Here is a 20,197-nt window from a genome sequence, read left to right as displayed (position 1 = left end):
GATTGTAAGACAGAAGTATGGATTGAAGCCCCTCAGGCGTCATAGTCGAAGGACCAAACCTGTCTAGCATCTGACCTCGGTGGGAGGTAGACGCCAAACTGCCCGAAGCGACTCGGCCCACTATTTCGTAGTCCTCAAGTTCCACCTCATGATCACTGATGCAGTCTGGGGACACAGCTCGGTTGGTGGAACCTACGTCGGCCCTACTCGAAGAATCGTCTGAGCTATCAAAGCTAGACATTGGGGAAAAGACGAATTCAAGAAAGTACTCACTGGAAAGTTTGAAGAAAAAGCCAAAGAACTGTGAAGACTGTATAACCAGCCTTGACGCGAGCTAGAAAAGACTTGGACGTGAGCTGAAAGGTTGGACGCCAACTCAGTAGACAAACTGCAAAAGTGACAAAACAACCGGGGTCCCCCACTATTTATAGCTACAGTACCAAGAATCGACCGTGCAGATCAAAGATGATCTGACGACCCACGTTCCTACTGACCGCACGACCCCTAAGGTTGAGACGTGATTGGCGCACGTCTTTCCAAAAAAAGCGAAACATCAGCGCACGTCTTTTTGAAACTGACGTCGCTTCAACACGCATCTTTCCGAAACTGACGCGCCGCACGTCTCCCTGACAGTCGCCCGCGCACGTACAGCAGTAGCGCGCCTTTTTGAAATAACCCGCTATCACGTCCAAGCGGAGCGAATTGGTTTGAAATTTAAAACGCGCGCTGTCACAACCACCAGCATTCTTAAGCACGTTTCTAGCCTTCTCGGAAACCGAAAGAACCCTAGCAAAAGCGTCTCGTGCAATGAAGGTTCAAAGGACGGGACAAATCCACCTGCTACCTCGCGAAAACTCCCCGCACCATGGCAAGATCCTCGACGCAAGGAGCGGGGGGCAATTGATGAAGGAAGATTTGGCCCGACCTCTCTATTATGTGACACGTGGCAGAAACAATAGCTCGGCAAAAGGGGCCAAGCCTAGGCGGGAACAAGGGGACACACTTCGCCAAACTGACCCTTGTAACAGCTCGGGATACACTCCGCCGAACTGACCCACCTTGTAACAGCTCGGGTTATACTTGCCAAACACCTTGTAATAGCTCGGGATACAGTTCGCCGAACTGACCCACCTTGTAACAGCTCGGGATACGCCGAACTGACCTGCCCTATAGATACCTCCGAGCTCAAGACCGCCTCACTCAGCACTTCGCATCACCTTCTGGGCACCAGAACCAAACAAGTCGTACCATGCCTAACACTAGGGAAGTCCGTGCCCGAGAGTGCCACGTCTGACCGACTTGGGATCTGACATTTGGCGGCAGCACTCTAAACGGCCACCTGCCACCGCCACTGACACCGTCATCTCCAGTTAGACGGTTAGGCAGTGATGGTTCTGTCTCAGCAGAAAGGACGGTGGCCGAATTGACAAGCACAAGGGTAACCATACCCGACCTGACAAGGGCCTCGGGACGATTACACAAAGTGACTATAAGAGCCCCCTGCCCCCTGACAACGATGGTATGCAAACTTTGCGCTATCTGGTATTACCTTGCTTTTGAAGGATTCTAACTTGAGCTTCGGAGCCTCTACACCGGGTTCCCCCTGGAGCTTCTCCATCTCCTCCGTTTCAAGTTCCCTGCTACCCCGTTCGGAAGCAAGGCAGCGGACAGCTAAGACCGGCCGGATCGCGCTCCATCAGATATATTTTGGAAATTCATAAATATAGATAAAAGATATAGAAATGCTTGGATACATTAAGAAAATTGATTCTTTAATAGGTCGCTACATGAAGAGAAATATTACAATCAACAATACCTAGAGTCTGGAAAATGTACATATTATACAATAATTATCACTCTATTTCAGTTTTTATAATTATAATTTTTAATTTTTATAATTTTTTGAGACATTTTGTTTAGTATTTTTAAATAAATTATCTCTATTTTTAAAATAATATATTTATATGTATTTATTTTTAACATACAATTGTTTATTTTACATATAATTTGAAAATAAAACATATAAATAAAATAAAATATTTTTATAATTTTTTTATTTTTTGTTAAAATTTTGGGGGAAATTAACTCTTAAATTATTTAGCTCAATTTTTATAATTATAACTTACAATTTTTATTATTTTTTGGAAAATTTTAATTTTTTTTGTATTTCTATATAAATGATAACTATTTTTTTTCAAATAATAAATATGTTTTTGTTTTTAACATATAATTTATATGTGAAATAGAATATATAAATCATTTAAGATAAAAAAATAAATTAATTTTATAATTTTTAGTTTTTATTAAATTTTTGGGGAAAATTAATTCTTTAATCAAGGTTTAAATGTTTTGTCAAATTAGAATCTAATATGCCTCCATATTGGTAAGTATCAAGTTGTATTCTCCAATATAGTGTGATACATACCAATACAATGGTCTATCGTACTTAGAGGTGTAAATCGGATCGTGTCGCTTGTAGCTCGACATGATTTTGAGTCGACCCAACCTGGCCCGATATGATAGGTTGCGGTATGTGCCAAGCATGGCATGATCATATGGGTTGTGCCAGGTCTGGGGTTTTAGGTCCACGGACTAGCACAACACAACCTATCATGATTGATATATATATATATATATATATATATATATATATATATTAGCCTTGCCTATGGTTGGCAGGTCTACGTTAAGGGATATCACTATCATTTTTGCCAATAAGATTATTGGGAAGTCTCATGTCATATTTAGGCAGACCACCAAAAGCTTAACGTACTCTTTGAGGAGGGGCGGTCAACCTCCTTGGCTGCCTAACCTTGACACTCCTAGACCAACATCCCTTGCGGGGCGGCCTTGGTTAATGGCTAGTATGGCTACTAGGGTTATTCATGGGTCCACACATGCTCATGGGGACAGTGCATGGGCCGGCACTGTGCTACCGACACTCAAGGGAGGCTTGGCATGTGGGCCTGGCTCAAGTATGACCCTTCACCATGCCAGCCCCTTGCCCCAAGCTAAATGAGTTATCCCATTGCCCAAAGCGTACGGGTGTGTTCCGGCCCAAGTGGTTGCCTATCATCATTGGCACACAGGTGCCTACATCATCGGCATACAGAAGACCCTTCACATCAGTTTGAAGTCACCTCACATCATGGCCTTCCCGCTTTAGCACGTAAGTGGCGCCTCCCATGCGACTTGAGGTCATGGTCCAATGCTACTAACCTTGGTGGAGCCCTCTCATCGGGCAACTCCTAGCCCTAAGCACACATCAGGCTTGTCTTGGCCTGCCTTGACCTAGATGCCGCAAGAGTATCTTCCACTGTAGAACTACCACTATGATAGTTGGTATCAGAGCAAGCTAGCCAACTGCTGTCGTAGTTGGTATCAAAGCAAATTAGCACAGAGCCAGTTGAAGCGATCATCATGACAAGCAGCACATCGTGGGCTGCGATCCCTAGGCACCTCCACTCGGGTTCAAGCAAGTAGCATTCATAGGCCTTTCTTCATGTCCCCATTCCAATGACCCCAAAAATAGCACCCTTGTGGGGGCAGATGCATGAGCCTTTTCATGGAAGGCATATTGTGGTAGTTTGAGTGGGGGAGTGCCATGGTTCCTCACGGACATCGGTTGTTGTTCATTTTAGTGAGGTATTGGGCGGTGCACCTATATTTTGGTTTCATGACGGATGATGGATCGTTTCGTAACTTTGTCTGAGGCACTACTAAGGCGGGGGCAACAGTCCGAAATTGGTTGGTGTCGATAGTTGGTCAAGGAATATCACTAAGGTGGTAGTTTTGCATCATGGGTCATCGGTTGGAGCCACAATATTGGAATGTTAGGAATGTGGGTACACTGGCCGTTGGAGCATGGTGGCCCTACACTGACAAAGCATTGGAGGACATGCTCAACTCAACAACAAGGCGGAACATTTGCTGCAACAACAACACATCACAAGGCGAGTGCATGCCCGGCAACATCATGGGTAAAAGTTGCCACACTCGCGCACATTGCAGTCAGATCTCCTTGAGGCAGCAACACATTGGGGCCCCCTCAGAGCGAAGAGGTATCCTGAGTTGGCAAGGCGAAGTGTAGTTTCAAGGGCCAAGAGGGCATAAGCCATGGACTAGGTTTGAGTAACCCGCACACGGTGAGGTGAAGTCTGCAGGCCAGCATGGTGAAAGGGTACCTAGGACACACGCCAACAACAAGAGTAGACTTATCACATCGAGTTCGGTAGCACCACCGAAAAGCTACCTAGAAGACAGTCCAACCTCGCGGTAAAGATGATACATGGGGCGAACCTTCACGAAGCAACACACATAATTTCTTCGAGGGCCCTTCTTTCACACTTTCAACAACATAGCCATTACGCGGTTTGAGTAACCTCAACATAGGGGGTGAAGTCCAGGCAAGCCGACATGGTGAAATGGTTCCATCCCCATAAATGGACACTAATATAGGTGAGACCCAGAAACTAGCACAGAAGTGGATGGCGCGGGACACAGACGCCCATTCACAAGAAGAGCCATTGTTGAGGACGACAATGGATTGAGAGGGGGAGCCTATCACGGTTTGACATAGGCTTAGCTTTGCCTATGCTTGGTAGGCTTATGTTAAGGGACATCACTGTCATTTTTGTTAGTAAGATTATTGGGAAATCTCATGTCATCTTCAAGCAGACCACCAAAAGCTTAATGTACTCTTTGAGGAGGGGTGGTCAACCTCTTTGGGTGCCTAACCTTGGCACTCGACCAACATCCCTTGCGGGGGCGGCCCTGGTTAATGGCTAGCATGGCTACCAGGGTTTCTCATGGGCGCACACATGCTCATGGGGATAGTGCATGGATCGACACTATGCTACTGACACTCAAGGGAGGCTTGGCATGCGGGCCTAGCTCAAGTATGACCTTTCACCGTGCCAGCCCCTTGTCCAAGCTAAATGAGTTATCCCATTGCCCAAAGCGTACGGGTGTGTTCTGGCCCAAGTGGTTGCCTATCATCATTGGCACACAAGTGCCTACATCATCGGCATACAAAAGACCCTTCACATCAGTTTGAAGTCACCTCACATCATGGCCTTCCCCCTTTAGCATGTAAGTGGTGCCTCCCATAGACCATCCAGAGCCAACCGGGCGCCCCGAATATGCGACTTGAGGTCATGATCCAGTGTTGCTGACCTTGGTGGAGCCCTCTCATCGGGCAACTCCTAACCCTAAGCACACATCAAGCTTGTTTTGGCCTGAATGCCGCACGGATTTCTTTCGCTATAAAACTATCCCCGTAATAACACAACTTAACTTACACAGGCTCAGATAGTGAGATGTGCCAAACCAACCTAGCACAACCTAATTTATACATCTAATCGTAATTATATGCATTAGTGACAAGATACGCATATAGTTGTAACATATCATGTGCCCATAAACATGAACATGGACACGATCCCATATCTAATGTGTCGTATTGCGATATTGATACTTTTGATCGGCCCAAGTTCATGTAGTTGTAAAAAAAGAAAAAAGAAAAAAAGTAAAGGGAGGTTTTTATAATTTATAAAATAATTTAAATTCTACCAAAATATAAAATAAAGTAATTTAAATAAAAGAAGGCTGAGGTGGAGTGCAATCTAAAAATCCCTAAACGAAACGCGTGTCCTGATAAAACGGATTCCGGAGTATCAACTGCGAGCTGTTATTAACAAAAACCCATGTGGACGGTTCATCAGCCTCTTTAATTATTGATTAAATGATGTTTTTTGATAGAGATTGTTTAAATAATGTTAATTGTTAAGATTCCGGATAATTTGGTGGAGCGAGTACCGGGTCCTTCCCTTCCTCGTTCTGTTTCCCCTCTCTTGAGGAGAGCACGTGGATTCTCACGTGACTATGGTATCAAAATTCAAATGACGGAAATGTACTTTGCCGCCCGCTTATTCGTGATTCAATTCAATTCCAATAAATGAATTAATTAATTGGAGGGGAGACATACAGGGTGTTGATTGTTGAAGGAGATGATAAATAATTTTACCTGCTTGTGTTGTGATCTTTAAAAACAAGGAGCTTAGCAATGGACCATGTCATTGGGCACCAGATCTACTCCTCACATCAGATGTATTCCTTACATCGACTTCACAGCACATCCTCCGTTATTATTTAGGGAAGATGTTTCCAATGCAAGGTGGAATTAAGATCTGCGCCCTATGTGACAACTGCCTTAAGGCGCCTATGTGTGAAGACTAGATCCCGTCTCAGGTGGCAACTGCCTTTATGGTGGGGCGCGGGGCGCGGGGCGCGGATGTGAACGAAAGTCCTGAAAAGTCGAAATTAATGGAAGATTTTGTTTTTCTACTGCTTTACTCACTCCAATCTCTCGGATTCAGACTGACGCCCCCCCATGTACATCTCATCCAGCATCTTTCATATCATCCAACATCTTCCATATTTCCCATGAGAATATATCTGCGCTCTACATGCACATCTTCCGGAGTTGCCAGTGGGAGATGTTCTCAAGCACGGTTGAGAAATGCTGCGGGGCATGTGAATTCATTTACTATGGGAGTGTCTTTGATGCATGACTGACATGGGCCACGAGGAATTAAGCTCTGCGCCCATATTCCCATTGTATATTTAGGAACATCTCTCCAAGATGGTATCATCATTTTTAATACTATCATGGGAGATGTTTTCAATACATAGCGGATATGTGCTCTATGACGTTATCGGGCATAGATCTAAACTCGATATAAGACACTTATGGGACACATTTTGTAGGGTTCTTCCCGATGAGTAATACGCACTCCTTGCAAATTTGGATCTCCAACCCACAATGATTCTATTTCCTTCCACATTAACCCACATGAGATCGCAATTACACATGGAGAATATATCGTCCTCTTACATGTTATTATGAATGGGATGTAAATGTTTACAATGCACAAAGATAGTGTTTTGTAGGTAGAATTTTTGTGGGCAAGAGATCTCGGAGTCCTCCCATAGTTCCACAAGTTCACGAAGAAGTGTAAATCGGGTTGTGTTAGGGTATGGCATACCATGGACCGTATTGGGCATGACACGATCGTATGGGCCAAGTTAGGCTTGGGGTTTCAAGTTCATGGGCCGATACGGTGTGACATGACCGAGCAGGTTGTATTGTCCATAGCCCGCATGTCAACACGACCCAATACCATCCATATATATTATATAATATATAATGTGTATATATATTATATTATATAATATATATTAATATATATAATTTTATTATATTATGTGATTTTATTATTGCATATATAAATAATTGTGTACATCAAAATTCATATAAAATATACTTTTAAAATCTTTTTTAATTTATGTCATAATTTGCATTATATTTTTTTTTTTAAATTTTAAAAATTATGGCTTGGTCCGATTTGCGACCCAACCTAGCTTAAGACTTGGACTATGACACAACACAGGCCCATGCTGCGGGTTATGTCATGACCCCTAAAATATCCTAAGAAAGAAACATGACCCAACTTGGCCCATTGTCCAGCCTGACTCAGCCCGTAGACTAGCATGGCACGGCCCACACTTTCCACGGGCCGCACACACAGCCAGATTTACACCAGTTCACATATGCTCCTAATACACGGTTGGTATGTGCTGTGGGGTACTCGGGCGCAGATATGAATTCCAGTCCCACGTATTAAATACGCCTACGTGGCAGTACAAAAGGATGGATGTGCGCATAAGGCAACACGGCGTAGGCTAGGCAAGTGAGCTGCATTTTTTCTTCTTTCCGATCATGTTTGTTAGTAATAAAGTCTTTTTCTTTTCCGCTTTTGCTATAATACGCAATGGGTGGCCTTCTCACCAGCTCATCGGTAGTGTTACGTACTTCCATTCGATAATGGTTGAATGGTTGATGCTTGATACTCTATTAGATATGAAGGCTGTGTTTGGTTAGAGTGTAAATTATTTGCATCAGTATAAATGTATGAAAATGTAAATGTAAAAAATGTAATTCTTTATTTAATTTAATTTTGAATTTTACTTTATTCTTTTCATGTTTTAATTTATTTTATTTATATTGCAATTAAATAAAATAAGCTAAAATTTAAAATAAAAATAAATTAAAATTTACACTCAAATCATTTGCACCGTCATAATTTTGCATTAGTAAAAATTTATTTACATTGCAACCAAACACAGCGTAAGCATTCGACCGTGTTCTGTGATCTCTCTCTTTCACCCTCCCTCTTTTACCTGAGGTGTCTCTTTTAGGTCGTGTTTGTGTGTGTGGGTGGGGGGAGGGGGTCGGGGGACTTGAGAGCGACCTCCATGGCGGATCTTTATTTTCGCTTGTAGGGTTTTGAGATTCTTTTTATTTTCTCCTCTGCTTAAGTGGAGGATTGAATTTTGAGGTTGAAATTTTCTTAGTTCAAATTTTTTCCTCCTTTTTGAAGTCTTCTGGGTGGAATTTAAATTGCAAATTTCTCTGCTTGTTCCGTATTCAGTCTATTTGTTTTCTGGGTTGAGGGGCTTTTTCCTTGGCTAATTGGTATTGTACTACTTCTAGATTTTTCAACAGTAGGCAATTTATTTTTCATTTAATTTAAACATTAGACGCTGGATTTTATTCAAATGACGGGCTTCCGTAAATCTTCTTAAGTTTTTAGTTTCCTCTTTGTTCCGAGGAAAATCTTTTTTTTCTTGTTTTTCTTGATTTACCATGGACTTGCAGTTTCAATGACGAAGCTCTGCTAGTTTTTAATAATCCAGCATTTGGTTATCATTAGCCTTCAAGTAGTGGTAAAAAAGTGATCTTTATTTTAGACTCTTAAGGATTTCCTGTGTATATGTATGTCATAGAGTGGCGTTTTAGGCTTTAGATATCAAGGTTGGAGTAGACATGGATTCTAAGAGGAGAAAGGATTCGCTGGAGGAGGAGAAGAAGAGGCAGGTTTTACCATTCCCCGATGAGATTTTGGAATGTGTTCTTGGTTTTGTAAAGTCTCACAAGGACAGAAGCTCTGTTTCTCTGGTTTGCAAGGACTGGTACACTGCGGAGAGATGGAGTCGCACACATGTGTTCATAGGGAACTGCTACTCTGTTTCTCCTGAAATCCTTGTTCGGTGGTTTCCCAATATCCGGAGCGTTACCCTTAAAGGGAAGCCTCGGTTCTCAGATTTCAACCTCGTTCCACCAAATTGGGGAGCTGATATCCATGCTTGGTTATTGGTCTTCGCCTCAGCTTATCCTTTTCTTGAGGAGCTGCGACTCAAGAGAATGACGGTCACTGATGAGAGTTTGGAATTCCTCGCAAAGTCATTTCCAAATTTCAAAGCTCTCTCCCTTGTTAGTTGTGATGGATTCAGCACCGATGGCTTTAAAGTCATTGCAACACATTGCAAGTAAGTTCTCTCCCTTGTTAGTCTGCAGTGCAAAAGTTACTTAGTGAGTTGTTGAATATATACCTTGGACCAGCTATCCCTCTCGACGAAAAAAGAACTTGAGTTGGAAGTGTCAGAACATAGATTCGTTAGGCGAAATTCGATTTCTATCCAGATCCTGAACGTGATTTAATCCTCTTGAATGATTTAATAAAGACATGTATTGAATGATTTATCCTTGACATTATCTTCAGCACAAATGTCTCCATTTTCACTGGTTAAGAAATACTCATTAACTCTATTATTAACGTAAAAGGGTTGATCACTTCAGAAGCTTCCCTCATTAAGAACTGCAATAAGAATGTCTAGATTTAAACCCTTAATTAATTCTTCCTTAGCTAAATGAAATTAGTGTTAAGGGCTCTTTACGGCCTTTTCTTTAGCTATTAGTGGGTTGAACTTGTCCTTTTCTGGATATATTAAATGCATGACAGCTTGCAAAATATTGGCTTTACTAGTCAGGTGACTTGGATTCATAACAAGAATAGGGTAATCTGGAATTACGGAATATGATCAACAGGCATGGTCTATAGAGAACGTAATCAGGCGACCTTTGAACTTCACAGAACATTGATATTGATATCTTCCAGGTCCTCTATTCTCATCTCTCTTGTAGATGGGTTCTGGATCCTTTCTCAGAGGCCCTCTGAAATGTCATTTTTTTGGGGGGTGGGGGAGGGGGATGTTAAAGATCCACATTAAATGCTGTGATCTTATGATATTATTAAGCTTCTTAAATTTAGTGCATATTGACATCCTTCCTGAATGTTGAGCTGACCTTGTAGACCCAGCTTTCAATTAAATTTTCTGCATATTGGCACCCTACTCATGGTTTTATGTGATTTACTGGAAGCTTTCTTATTCTCCTTTTATTGTCCTACCTCTAGAGAGAACCATATATGCTTTCTTATTGGGTTCAGTGCATGTATTTGCGGTAATATGCATACCTAAACATCCTGCTTCCTTGTAGAGGGAATATAATGTCAATTCATGAGACTGCAGCAATTTATCAGTCATTCGGCCTCATACTCGTCCAGTTATATACACATGGAGGGGGCAGTTCCTTTGTTCAGTGTGTCCTAGCTGATAAAGTTCTTGTTGTAATTTTAATTTTGATACTTCATTTGAATGTCATAACATTTCTTTTGGGCCATTTGCGCTAATGTAATTGACAGACCATGGGTTGTTTCACATTTATTTGTCTCTCGAACTGGTAACTTGGAGGATCCTCTTATACTCGATGAAAGAGTTCGAGTCTTGTGATTAATGAAGGAAACGAAAATGTATAGGAAGATAATCAAGAAATTGTTAGATATTTTATTGATTACTTGTTATTACCTTTTGATTTCTAAATTGATTACAAGAATTTGTTTATGCACCTGAAGTCAACTAGTTCTATGATAACCATGAAGACATATATCAATTTATTCGTACTCCTGCCCATTAGTTTGTTATTTTTAGCTCTGTAGCAGCCAATGATTCATTTTGCTTTTGATTTGCAATTTTGTTATAGGAACTTGACTGAGCTGGACATATCGGAGAACGGAATTGATGATGTGGTGGGAGCTGGTTAAGTTGTTTTCCTGATAACTTCACATCATTTGAAGTACTGAATTTTGCAAGCCTGAATAGCAAAGTCAATTTTGATGCTCTGGAAAGACTAGTTGTCAGATGCAAGTCACTCGAGGTTTTGAAAGTAAACAAGAATGTGACCTTGGAGCAGTTACAGAGGTTGCTTGTGCAATCTCCTCAATTGACAGAGCTGGGGACAGGCTCCTTCTCGCAAGAACTCACACTTGAGCAGTATTCAGATCTGGAAAATGCATTTAGCAACTGCAAGAACTTGCATACTCTCTCTGGTTTATCTGAAGCAACTTCCCTAAACCTCCACTTGATATGTCCTGCCTGTACCAATCTGACTTCCTTGAATCTAAGTGATGCTGCATTACAAGGTGCTGAATTGGCTAAGCTCCTACCTAATTGTCCACTTATTCGGCGCCTTTGGGTAAAAAGATTTTGATCTATATCTTTGTTTACATCTCTTAAATCGTTACAACTTTCAGCCCCCCTCCCCCGGGTTAACGCATTGATATGATATGCCCATATCATATTGGTGTTGGTGTATACGCTTGGATACACAATACACACATTTTCAAAACTTCAAAGAGTCTCAGACTTTTTATCTGATTTAATATCTTTATGATCTGATTTATGATATCATGGGTTGATCTGTTTGCCCTGGACATTTGAACTGCTGAACCACCACCCGGTGGGAAAAGTTGTTCCATTTTGTGGCTTCGGGGTCTTTTTTAAAACATTGGTATATCTATGCATGTTGGAGACTGCTTTCAGGGTTTAAAGATTTTGCCTCAGGGTTACATCACGATGAGCTTTCAATTAGGCAGGACTAACGAGAAAGTGATGTTAACGCTGAAAGGTTCAAAAATGTAAATAGAAGATAAAAAACTCCAAACAATTATTCTGTTCCATGAACTCGTATTTTAGTGGGAAGAATTGATTTTCACTGTGAACCACAGTGTTAATTCGAAACAGCTTTCAACAGAGTTATTTGTCAAGCTGCATGGGTAAAAATAGCCTCTGCACAGTTGAATTTTTTGACGTTTTTTGGTAAAAAATTATTAGTACTGATTGCTCAGAAACTCTTTACCGAGATTGCTATCTCAGCCTCAATCAGAGTTTCTTCCTGATCAGTTTCTTTAGAACCTTAGATTAGAATAGGATTTTCTGGTTTCTTTATTTGTGTTATCCTTTAGAGCCATATTACGTTAAAGAATCAAGGAAGCGATAAGGTAATCATGGGGAGAATGTAGAAATACATCGTGGTTTTCTTTGGGATTCTATTGAGCTTTGAATGCTCCCATGACAGTAGCAGGAGATTCATCAAAAGAGTGCCTTGCATTATTCTTTTAGTAATAACTGGTAAATGGTAATATTTTGGATGAATAACAATAGCTGTGTAGTTATAAACCCCTTATTCTTTTTCATATGGGTGATGGATACTGTAGAAGACAAAGGACTTGAGGCCGTAGGATTCAGTTGTCCCTTGCTTGTGGAGCTCCGTGTCTACCCTGCAGAACCCTTCGAACTGGATGCCATCCATGGTGGAGTGACAGAATTGGGCTTTGTAGCTGTTTCTCGAGGTTGCCCCAAGCTTCATTATGTCCTCTATTTTTGTAGGCGAATGACCAATGCAGCAGTGGCTACGGTCGTGAAGAACTGCCCTGATTTTACCCACTTCCGTCTTTGCATCATGAATCCATGGGAGCCTGATTACCTGACGAAAGAGCCCGTGGATAAGGCATTCGGTGCGGTGGTGAAAACATGCTCCAAACTCCAGAGACTTGCAGTTTCGGGACTGCTGACTGACTTAACATTTGAGTATATTGGGAAGTATGCAAAGAATCTGGAGACCCTGTCAGTTGCATTTGCAGGCAGCAGTGACCGTGGTATGCAATATGTACTGGGAGGATGCCCAAAACTAAGGAAGCTTGAGATTAGGGATTGCCCATTTGGGAATGCAGTACTTCTATCAGGCCTGGAGAGGTACGAGTCGATGAGGTCACTTTGGATGTCAGCGTGCCATGTGACGATGAATGGTTGTAGGCAGCTGGCGAGGGAGATGCCTAAACTGAACGTGGAGGTGATCAAGGAGGATGGGAGTGATGAGAACCATGCTGACAAGGTTTATGTCTACCGCTCAGTTGCTGGGCCAAGAAGGGATGCCCCGGCTTTCGTTCTCACCCTTTGAGAATCAAGTAGAACCAAGGTACTCTCTCTCTCTCTCTGAATCGCTGTAAGGCTGGACGAGTTGATAATTAAATGGTTATCTCAGTCACTGTATTCACTCGAGTGTTGAAATGACGATGCTCTTCGCAGCTAATATTGTTGTCTTTTTTTGAGCTTTTGCGTCTAAAGTGGCTGCGTAGTTTTTCTTAACACAATCTTATATCATGTAAGATACCAAGATTGTGTTTGTGGTTGGTTGAACCGTTAAATAATCTCACAAACAATTTGTAGATCTCACACCCTTTCGATTAGAGGTGGATGTATGTGGTGCTGCTGGCTTCTGAGTTCTGCTCATCCAGACCGTGGGATGCATCCCGTCTCTTCAGCAAACTAGGAGCCACGTTTGACCTATCATAGGATGCTCTGTTTCTTCCCTGCATTGTAGAATTCTTTATTTATTTTTTTTTTTGGTAATAGTAATTCTTTATTTATTGGAGATCTAGGACTTCTGTCCTATGATATTTTTGAATTATTACCCCGTCCAAAAAGTACCTTTGTTTTGACTGCCAGACGAACTCCATTGCGCTAATGTAGAGCACATCTTCGAGGACCACTGGGTGTGGCATCAAATTCGTGCTAATGAGCTTTTCTGTATATTTGTGTGGTCAAGGTGTTTGTTATATACTACCATTTATTTAGAAATGAAGTTTGGATGGCCATTGGATGATTGGATACAGTTGATAGATATCTCCTGGTCTATTGAAAATAACAAATTTCTCTCATTTATTGGGCCTGCAGGGTATCGCAAATGGTCAAGCTAGGTAACAAGACCGCCATTCAAGGGAAGAGGACAAAGTGAGATTGCAGAACGTCAAATTTGTCTGTATACTTTCTAACAGAACAGAAACAAGAAAGAAGAAGAAGAAGAAGAAGAGGGGGAAGTTCCGAGTTCGTGCCTGAAAACGGTGTTGTATTGAGGAAGTAAGGATGCGATCTTCTTTATTATTTACATGGCAAAGGCAAAACCTCCATGAAGAGGAAAATAAAAGAAAAAGAAGAGAGGAACTGCTGTCTGCAGGTTCTCACGCCTTCACTGCGTCCAGTGATGAAAATCGACTGGCCTCCAACTCTGGACCCGCTGCACCTTTAAAGAGCAAGAACGTAAGGCTGCCAATACAGAAGTAGATGAAGCAGCCGTGGAAATGGGTGACAAACGAACCAAAATCTGTTCCCACGATGCATTGCCAACCGAATCCATATAATTGGTCAAATTCCTGCACCAGGCAGCAGGCACACATCATTCAACAATTACAATGAACGTATTTTATTCCGTTTACATCATCATACCTTTTTGATGCAGCAGGCTATCTCAGTGGTATCGATGACGTCGAAGATGTCGAGAGCCTTTGCAGCAAGTCTAATTGCATCCTGCTGCACGGTTTGCAGCATGTCTGTATCGCTAATCACTGCTTTGCCTTCCAACATGGCTATAGAAAGAAAATCCAATATATCCAAGTCTTTATCCCAGAGATTGTAGTGGTGAGGTGGTGAGGTGATAATAAGAATTTATATATTGCCCTGGGGGGAATGAAGTTATGAAGGGGGTTGAAGCATGTGGGTCAGCCACTTAAGTTTGGATCTTGGATCCATTTGCTGACGATGATGCGGAATCATCCCGTGTGGCAATAGCAGTCCCCACCCACTCTCTAGTCAATAATGCTTGGTGGCGAGCACCTGTCGGTACTATCCATGGAGTGGTTCAGGATTAGGCGAGTTGCAAAATAAGACGAAGATTCCCATGGGGTTATGTCGGCTTTGTATCGGACGCGTGGTTTACCATTTGTGGTTATATTAACAGATTAGTGCCACTTGTGTTCCGGTGGCCGCTTTGTGAGGCGGATAACGCTAGTTAACGTATATCTTGTCCAGGTTTTTCACATTGGATTTTTTTTTTTCTCTTTTCTCTTGAATCTACTTGTTTGACATGTGTATTTCATTTGGTAGTTTTTGTTACATAAAAGCCTTGGATGTATGCTTAGTCGGTTTCAGGGTTTTGAAAAACGAACCGGAAACAGAACCGGTCAGGGGATCGGTTTCCGGTTAAGCGGTTCAACTGTCCGGGTCGAACAGTTTGACCCGTGACATCATAAATAAATAAAAAATAAAATATATATTTATAAATAATAAAAAATAACATAAAATTAAATAAAATACAGAAAAAATACAAATAAATACAGAAAATAAAATTATCTAAATATAAAAATAATACAGTACAAAACGCATAGAAAATATAAGAATAAAATGCACAAAAATTCTAAAAAATACAAAAAAAAATAAAAATACAGAAAAAAAACAGAAAGTTGCAAATAAATAGAGAAAAATACAGAAAAAATACAGACTAAAATATATGTGAACTAGGGACTAAACCATTCCGATTCCGATTTCAACTGTGAACCAATCGGACCCAAATATTGCATACTTCCCAGCTTTTAGACTAATATCTCTGTTATAGGACATAACATAAAAAGAAAAATTATTGATATTGGAGCATAGAATGTTACACAGCAGTAAACTACGATATTCAGAATCATGAAGACCTGAAATATGGGGGAGAGATGGCCAATCTGCATACTCATCATCATTAATGCAGAAACATCTACAATACATACAGTGCACCACGAACTACAAGATGCCACAAGAATCGCTTATTCAATTTTTCTATCATCTTGTGGTAGATGTAAAAGAGAAAGCGAACATAGCGAACAACGTCATAAATGCACCAATTGTATAACCAGTATCCACAAAATTCTGCATCCAGCTACAAGGAAACAAATCAGGTAAAAAAATTGGAACAGGATAACGATGTAAACATGATTGAACTGCTAAGCTTAACACTTCTGCAAATACACTCCATGTGATTCTTAATTTCTTGCTTTTTGTACTACATTTTGAAACAAATTAAGAATATGTGATCTGGTAACAATATATAGGTAATTAGATATTAGTTCAGTTCTTCGGACTGAACTTCAGAAACAGGTTTTAGAAATCAGGACTAGAACAAAGAGAAGGTGCAGGAGGTTTTGATCAACTCAATCACAGTTAGGGTGGGGCACAAATGCACAATGGGTGAAAACAAGATAGATATCAGGGATTTCAACATGGATGATCAAGGATGGAAAGAAATTTCACAAATCATGATGATGAAATACAACTGCTGCAACTATTACTGCTCGACCTGTTGCAAAATTGTCGGCCGCCACTGCAAGTTGGTTGCCGAATCTATTACCGCTGCAACTGTTACTGCTGGACCTGCTGCAGAATCAACACTGGCCGCCGTAGATGAAGTTCATTACCGTCTCCAGTCACCATGAATCACCATCAGTCGCTGTGTATCGCCGTCCAACACCGTAGGTTGTGGCCGTCGTAGGTGGGGTGTGTGGGCTGAGAGGAGGGAAGGGTTAGAAACTTGGAATGAAAATGGGGTTTTAACCCTAAACATTTGTAAGGTTCGTAAGAGGAGGGAAGAGTCATTTTATTTTTTGTTTTTTTATTTTATTTAAATTAGAGAAAATAAAAAGTGATAACCCACGAATCGCTACCCAGGTCAAACGGTTTAGCGGTTCGACTGCTCTGGTCAACGGTTTTTTTGACTTTTTCAATTGTTTTAATGACTTATCGGTTTATAATATAACCGGACCCAAGGGACTAACTGGTTACTGTTTTTTTGGTCCAACCATCTGGTCCGGTTCGATTTTGAAGACCATGGTCGATTTCACTTGTATGAGAGGACAATGTCCTACTTCAGGCTGGCTTAGCCTAAACCCTACTCGGAAAAGTTGGGTCAAAGTTCGAGTTAGGGTCATAGTTCAAAGTATTGATAATACAAATTTCATATTACACAATTTACATGGTTTTTAAAACTGAATTGGTCAGGGGTTGTTACTGGTTTGAACGGTCGGCCGGTTTTGATAAAAAAATAAAAAAATTAAAAAAATTAAAAAATTTGAAAAATGGTCAAAACCATTTGAACGGTTAACCGGCTAATTCAACAGTTTGCTAACCAAAATCAATGGTTTTGGGGAAAAACAAAACCAGTTAGGTGACAATTCCAAGTTTTGGAAAAAATGGAACTGGTCAAGTGATTGATCCCCAGTTTTTCTAGTCTCGTCCGATTTTGAAAACCATGACAATTTAAAGGGTTGGTATTCATGCCTTCATGGTTTGGAAAAATTTCAAGATTTCAATGGGCCATCTCCAAGAAAGCTATTAGCATTTGAAAACAACATTTTGTCCTAAATTCAGGTATTTGGTTGGCATTTTGGTGGGTTCAAAACTTGGTATGTATATGCAATGATGTGTTGTGATAATTTGAACTCTAATTAGGGTTAAAAATAGGGAGAATGATAGTTCAGCCCAGGGTTAGAATTTGTAGGCTCAAAGTATTGTTGGGTAGAGGTGTAAATCGGGCCAAGTTGCCCACAGCCCAACTCGACTTTGGACCGGCCTGGCCCAGCCCAACACGACAATCCACATGTCATGCAAGGCCTGACACGATGGTCCATGTCGTGTTGGGCTTGGGGTTTGAAATCCACGGGCCGGCACAACATGGCATGATCAAGCGAGTCGTGCTGCCTGTGGCCCACGTGTCGGCTTAGCCTAGCCGCTGTGCCATCACGACCCATATATACTATTTATATATATTATATATATGTATATATATTTATATATATATATATATAATATTATATATATTTTTTAATTATATAATAATATATAGTATATAATATATTAATAAAACAAACATTTATTTTCAATTTTATTATATTAATTTATTTAACTATTGTATATATAAGCAAATGTATATATCAAAATTCATATAAAATTAAAATTTTAAGTTTTCTTCATTTTTTTAAATAAATAGGCAAAAAAAGGTTTTGCCTGATCCATGGCCCGACTTGGGCCAAGGCTTGGCACAAGGGCCTACATGGGCCTGGGCCGTGCCAAGCTGACCCCCATAATTTCACCTGTAGGGTGACATGACTCACTTTACACCTCTATTGTTGGGGCAAGTGTCAACTTAGAATTAATGCCAATTAACAGGCGGGCGCTAATGTATAATGTGGGTTGTTGACATTTTAAATGTCTATAACTCTGTAGTAAAAATCAGAAATCTAGATTAAGCCTGTCCGTAATTTTTGGTAAAAAATATGGACTCAAGTCAATTGGATCACATTTAAGGCCTTGTGCAAATATCATATAAAACATGTCTTATGTATTTATATATGTGTGGATATGTATTAAGTGACCTTGTGTCTATGTATAAAAAGTAATCATTTGCCCCACTCTCTATATGCATGTTTAAAAGATTTTAAGTTGGAAAACATTTTCTAATATAACACAAGTTTGATACTCCTAAAGCAACTTAACCATGATTTCACACAAACTAGAATGTGGGAGCGAATCGAGCTTAATTTACTAATACTAAAACTAAGAAACAAAAAAAAAAAAAAAAAAAAAAAAGGTGAAGGAATTGAACCATATGAACCTAACCCAAACCTAATCGACCCCAAGGATTAGAGTGGGGTTCAATTCAACCACTCAAATTGGGTCAGGTTCGACAAATGAGGTGGCGTCATCGATTTGTCCCGTGGGTTATGCGGATCTGATGGTTGTCAATAGTGGGTGGGTAGAGGTGGCATAAGACAATGAATGGTATCAATCATTTGGGTGGGTGGTCAATTTGACTGTGAATTCCGATACATATAATTGTCAGAGTGGAAAGCGAATGGAACGTTGGATTACAACAATAAGAAGAAGAATCTCTTTTTTTGGTAGACAATAGATGATGAATCTCTTAATCATGTATTATATTTAAGAATCTGCATTTTGTTTATGAGTGGACCAGATTACCAGAATATGAATATGGACAGCTAGCTATTAATATTATATTTTATCCTTCCCTTTTTCTATCTTGTTCGTGTATATACACAACAACACATACAGTAAGTTTGGGATGGGGAATCTTGGAGTAAGAGTCACGACACATAGATAGACAGCTATTTGGGTGAGGGTCACGCACACGAGACCGAGTACGGGGACCGAGAATGTGCGAGCGTTGCCACTTGCCACAATTCTCTGTCTCTCTCGCTCTCCCTAGTCTCTACGTAGCTCGTCAAAAAAGTGGCAATCTTTTATTATCATGTCGGTGACTGGGTGCGTATTGAAAACTGCATCGGTGATTCAGGGTTTGTGATGGGCTGAAATCTTCCATCATTGAATTCTTTACTGGATTCTAGCACATTCACATACTTTTGTACGCAGAGATGTTATATCTGGAAAGCCGGGAAAAAAAGCTTGCCAGATGGCAATGGCAAGTTGCACTCATCTAATGATGGTTCTCTCCCTCCCTGCCTGGCTGCCTCCCCTTTATCCACGGATTGTCTCAATTTAATGGGCCCCTCGCCCTATTGCCCCCTGATTGTAGAAGCTCCTGATCCGGAATATCGTCGAATTGTTGTAATGTACTTGTGAGAGTGATGGGATCGGACACTTTTGATGGTGTTTGGAAGCGTGGGTTGTGTAGCAGATCTGACTCCTACCCAATAGGGGCGCATGTGTACGGTCTTAATTTTTCATGAAAATCAAATTTATGGATAAGATCAGAAGAGCCATTCAGCTAGATATAGTATGATTCCTGCAAGAAAGATGTTAATGGAGATGATGTGGATCTGCGTATCCCTCTAGGAAATTGATGATTTGATATGATGAGGCGACACCCTTGCAGGTTTCTGTCTGAACCTTGAAGCTTTCTTATTTCTTTACTTCCTGTGCGGTCATGAGTTGATTTACTTCATGTGCACTTGGGTCCGTTGATGATGGCGAGGCCCACCAAGTTATGCATCAATGTATTTATCTGGCCTACTAAGATTTTCCATAAAGCGTTCTGATTGTGAGAAACCTGAAGCTCCAAGTCTTTCAGTTATGATTCTGTAACCAGTAGGGATGAATCCGGATTTCATAC

General features: G+C 40.8%; 1 protein-coding gene and 1 pseudogene across 2 annotated transcripts; one reads left to right on the top strand and one right to left on the bottom strand.

The window, feature by feature from the left end:
- The first annotated feature begins 8,739 nt into the window (after positions 1–8,739).
- LOC148875696 (protein TRANSPORT INHIBITOR RESPONSE 1-like) lies at positions 8,740–15,183 on the top strand (annotated as a pseudogene). The gene is made up of 4 exons (XR_016105890.1): positions 8,740–9,390; positions 10,943–11,429; positions 12,435–13,216; positions 13,975–15,183. The product of XR_016105890.1 is annotated as a protein TRANSPORT INHIBITOR RESPONSE 1-like (transcript).
- LOC148875697 (dynein light chain 1, cytoplasmic-like) lies at positions 14,126–14,661 on the bottom strand. Its single transcript, XM_088966696.1, has 2 exons — positions 14,524–14,661; positions 14,126–14,450 (listed from the first exon to the last, which is right to left on the bottom strand). Exons 1-2 carry the CDS (start codon positions 14,659–14,661, stop codon positions 14,259–14,261), a joined length of 330 nt encoding a protein of 109 aa, XP_088822822.1. The 3' UTR covers positions 14,126–14,258.
- Positions 15,184–20,197: the final 5,014 nt, after the last annotated feature.

The sequence above is a fragment of the Nelumbo lutea genome, chromosome 1 (assembly GCF_056320005.1).
Source record: "Nelumbo lutea isolate HS-2025 chromosome 1, American lotus-T2T, whole genome shotgun sequence".
Taxonomy (NCBI): domain Eukaryota; kingdom Viridiplantae; phylum Streptophyta; class Magnoliopsida; order Proteales; family Nelumbonaceae; genus Nelumbo; species Nelumbo lutea.
This window is presented reverse-complemented; position numbering and strand designations above follow the sequence as displayed.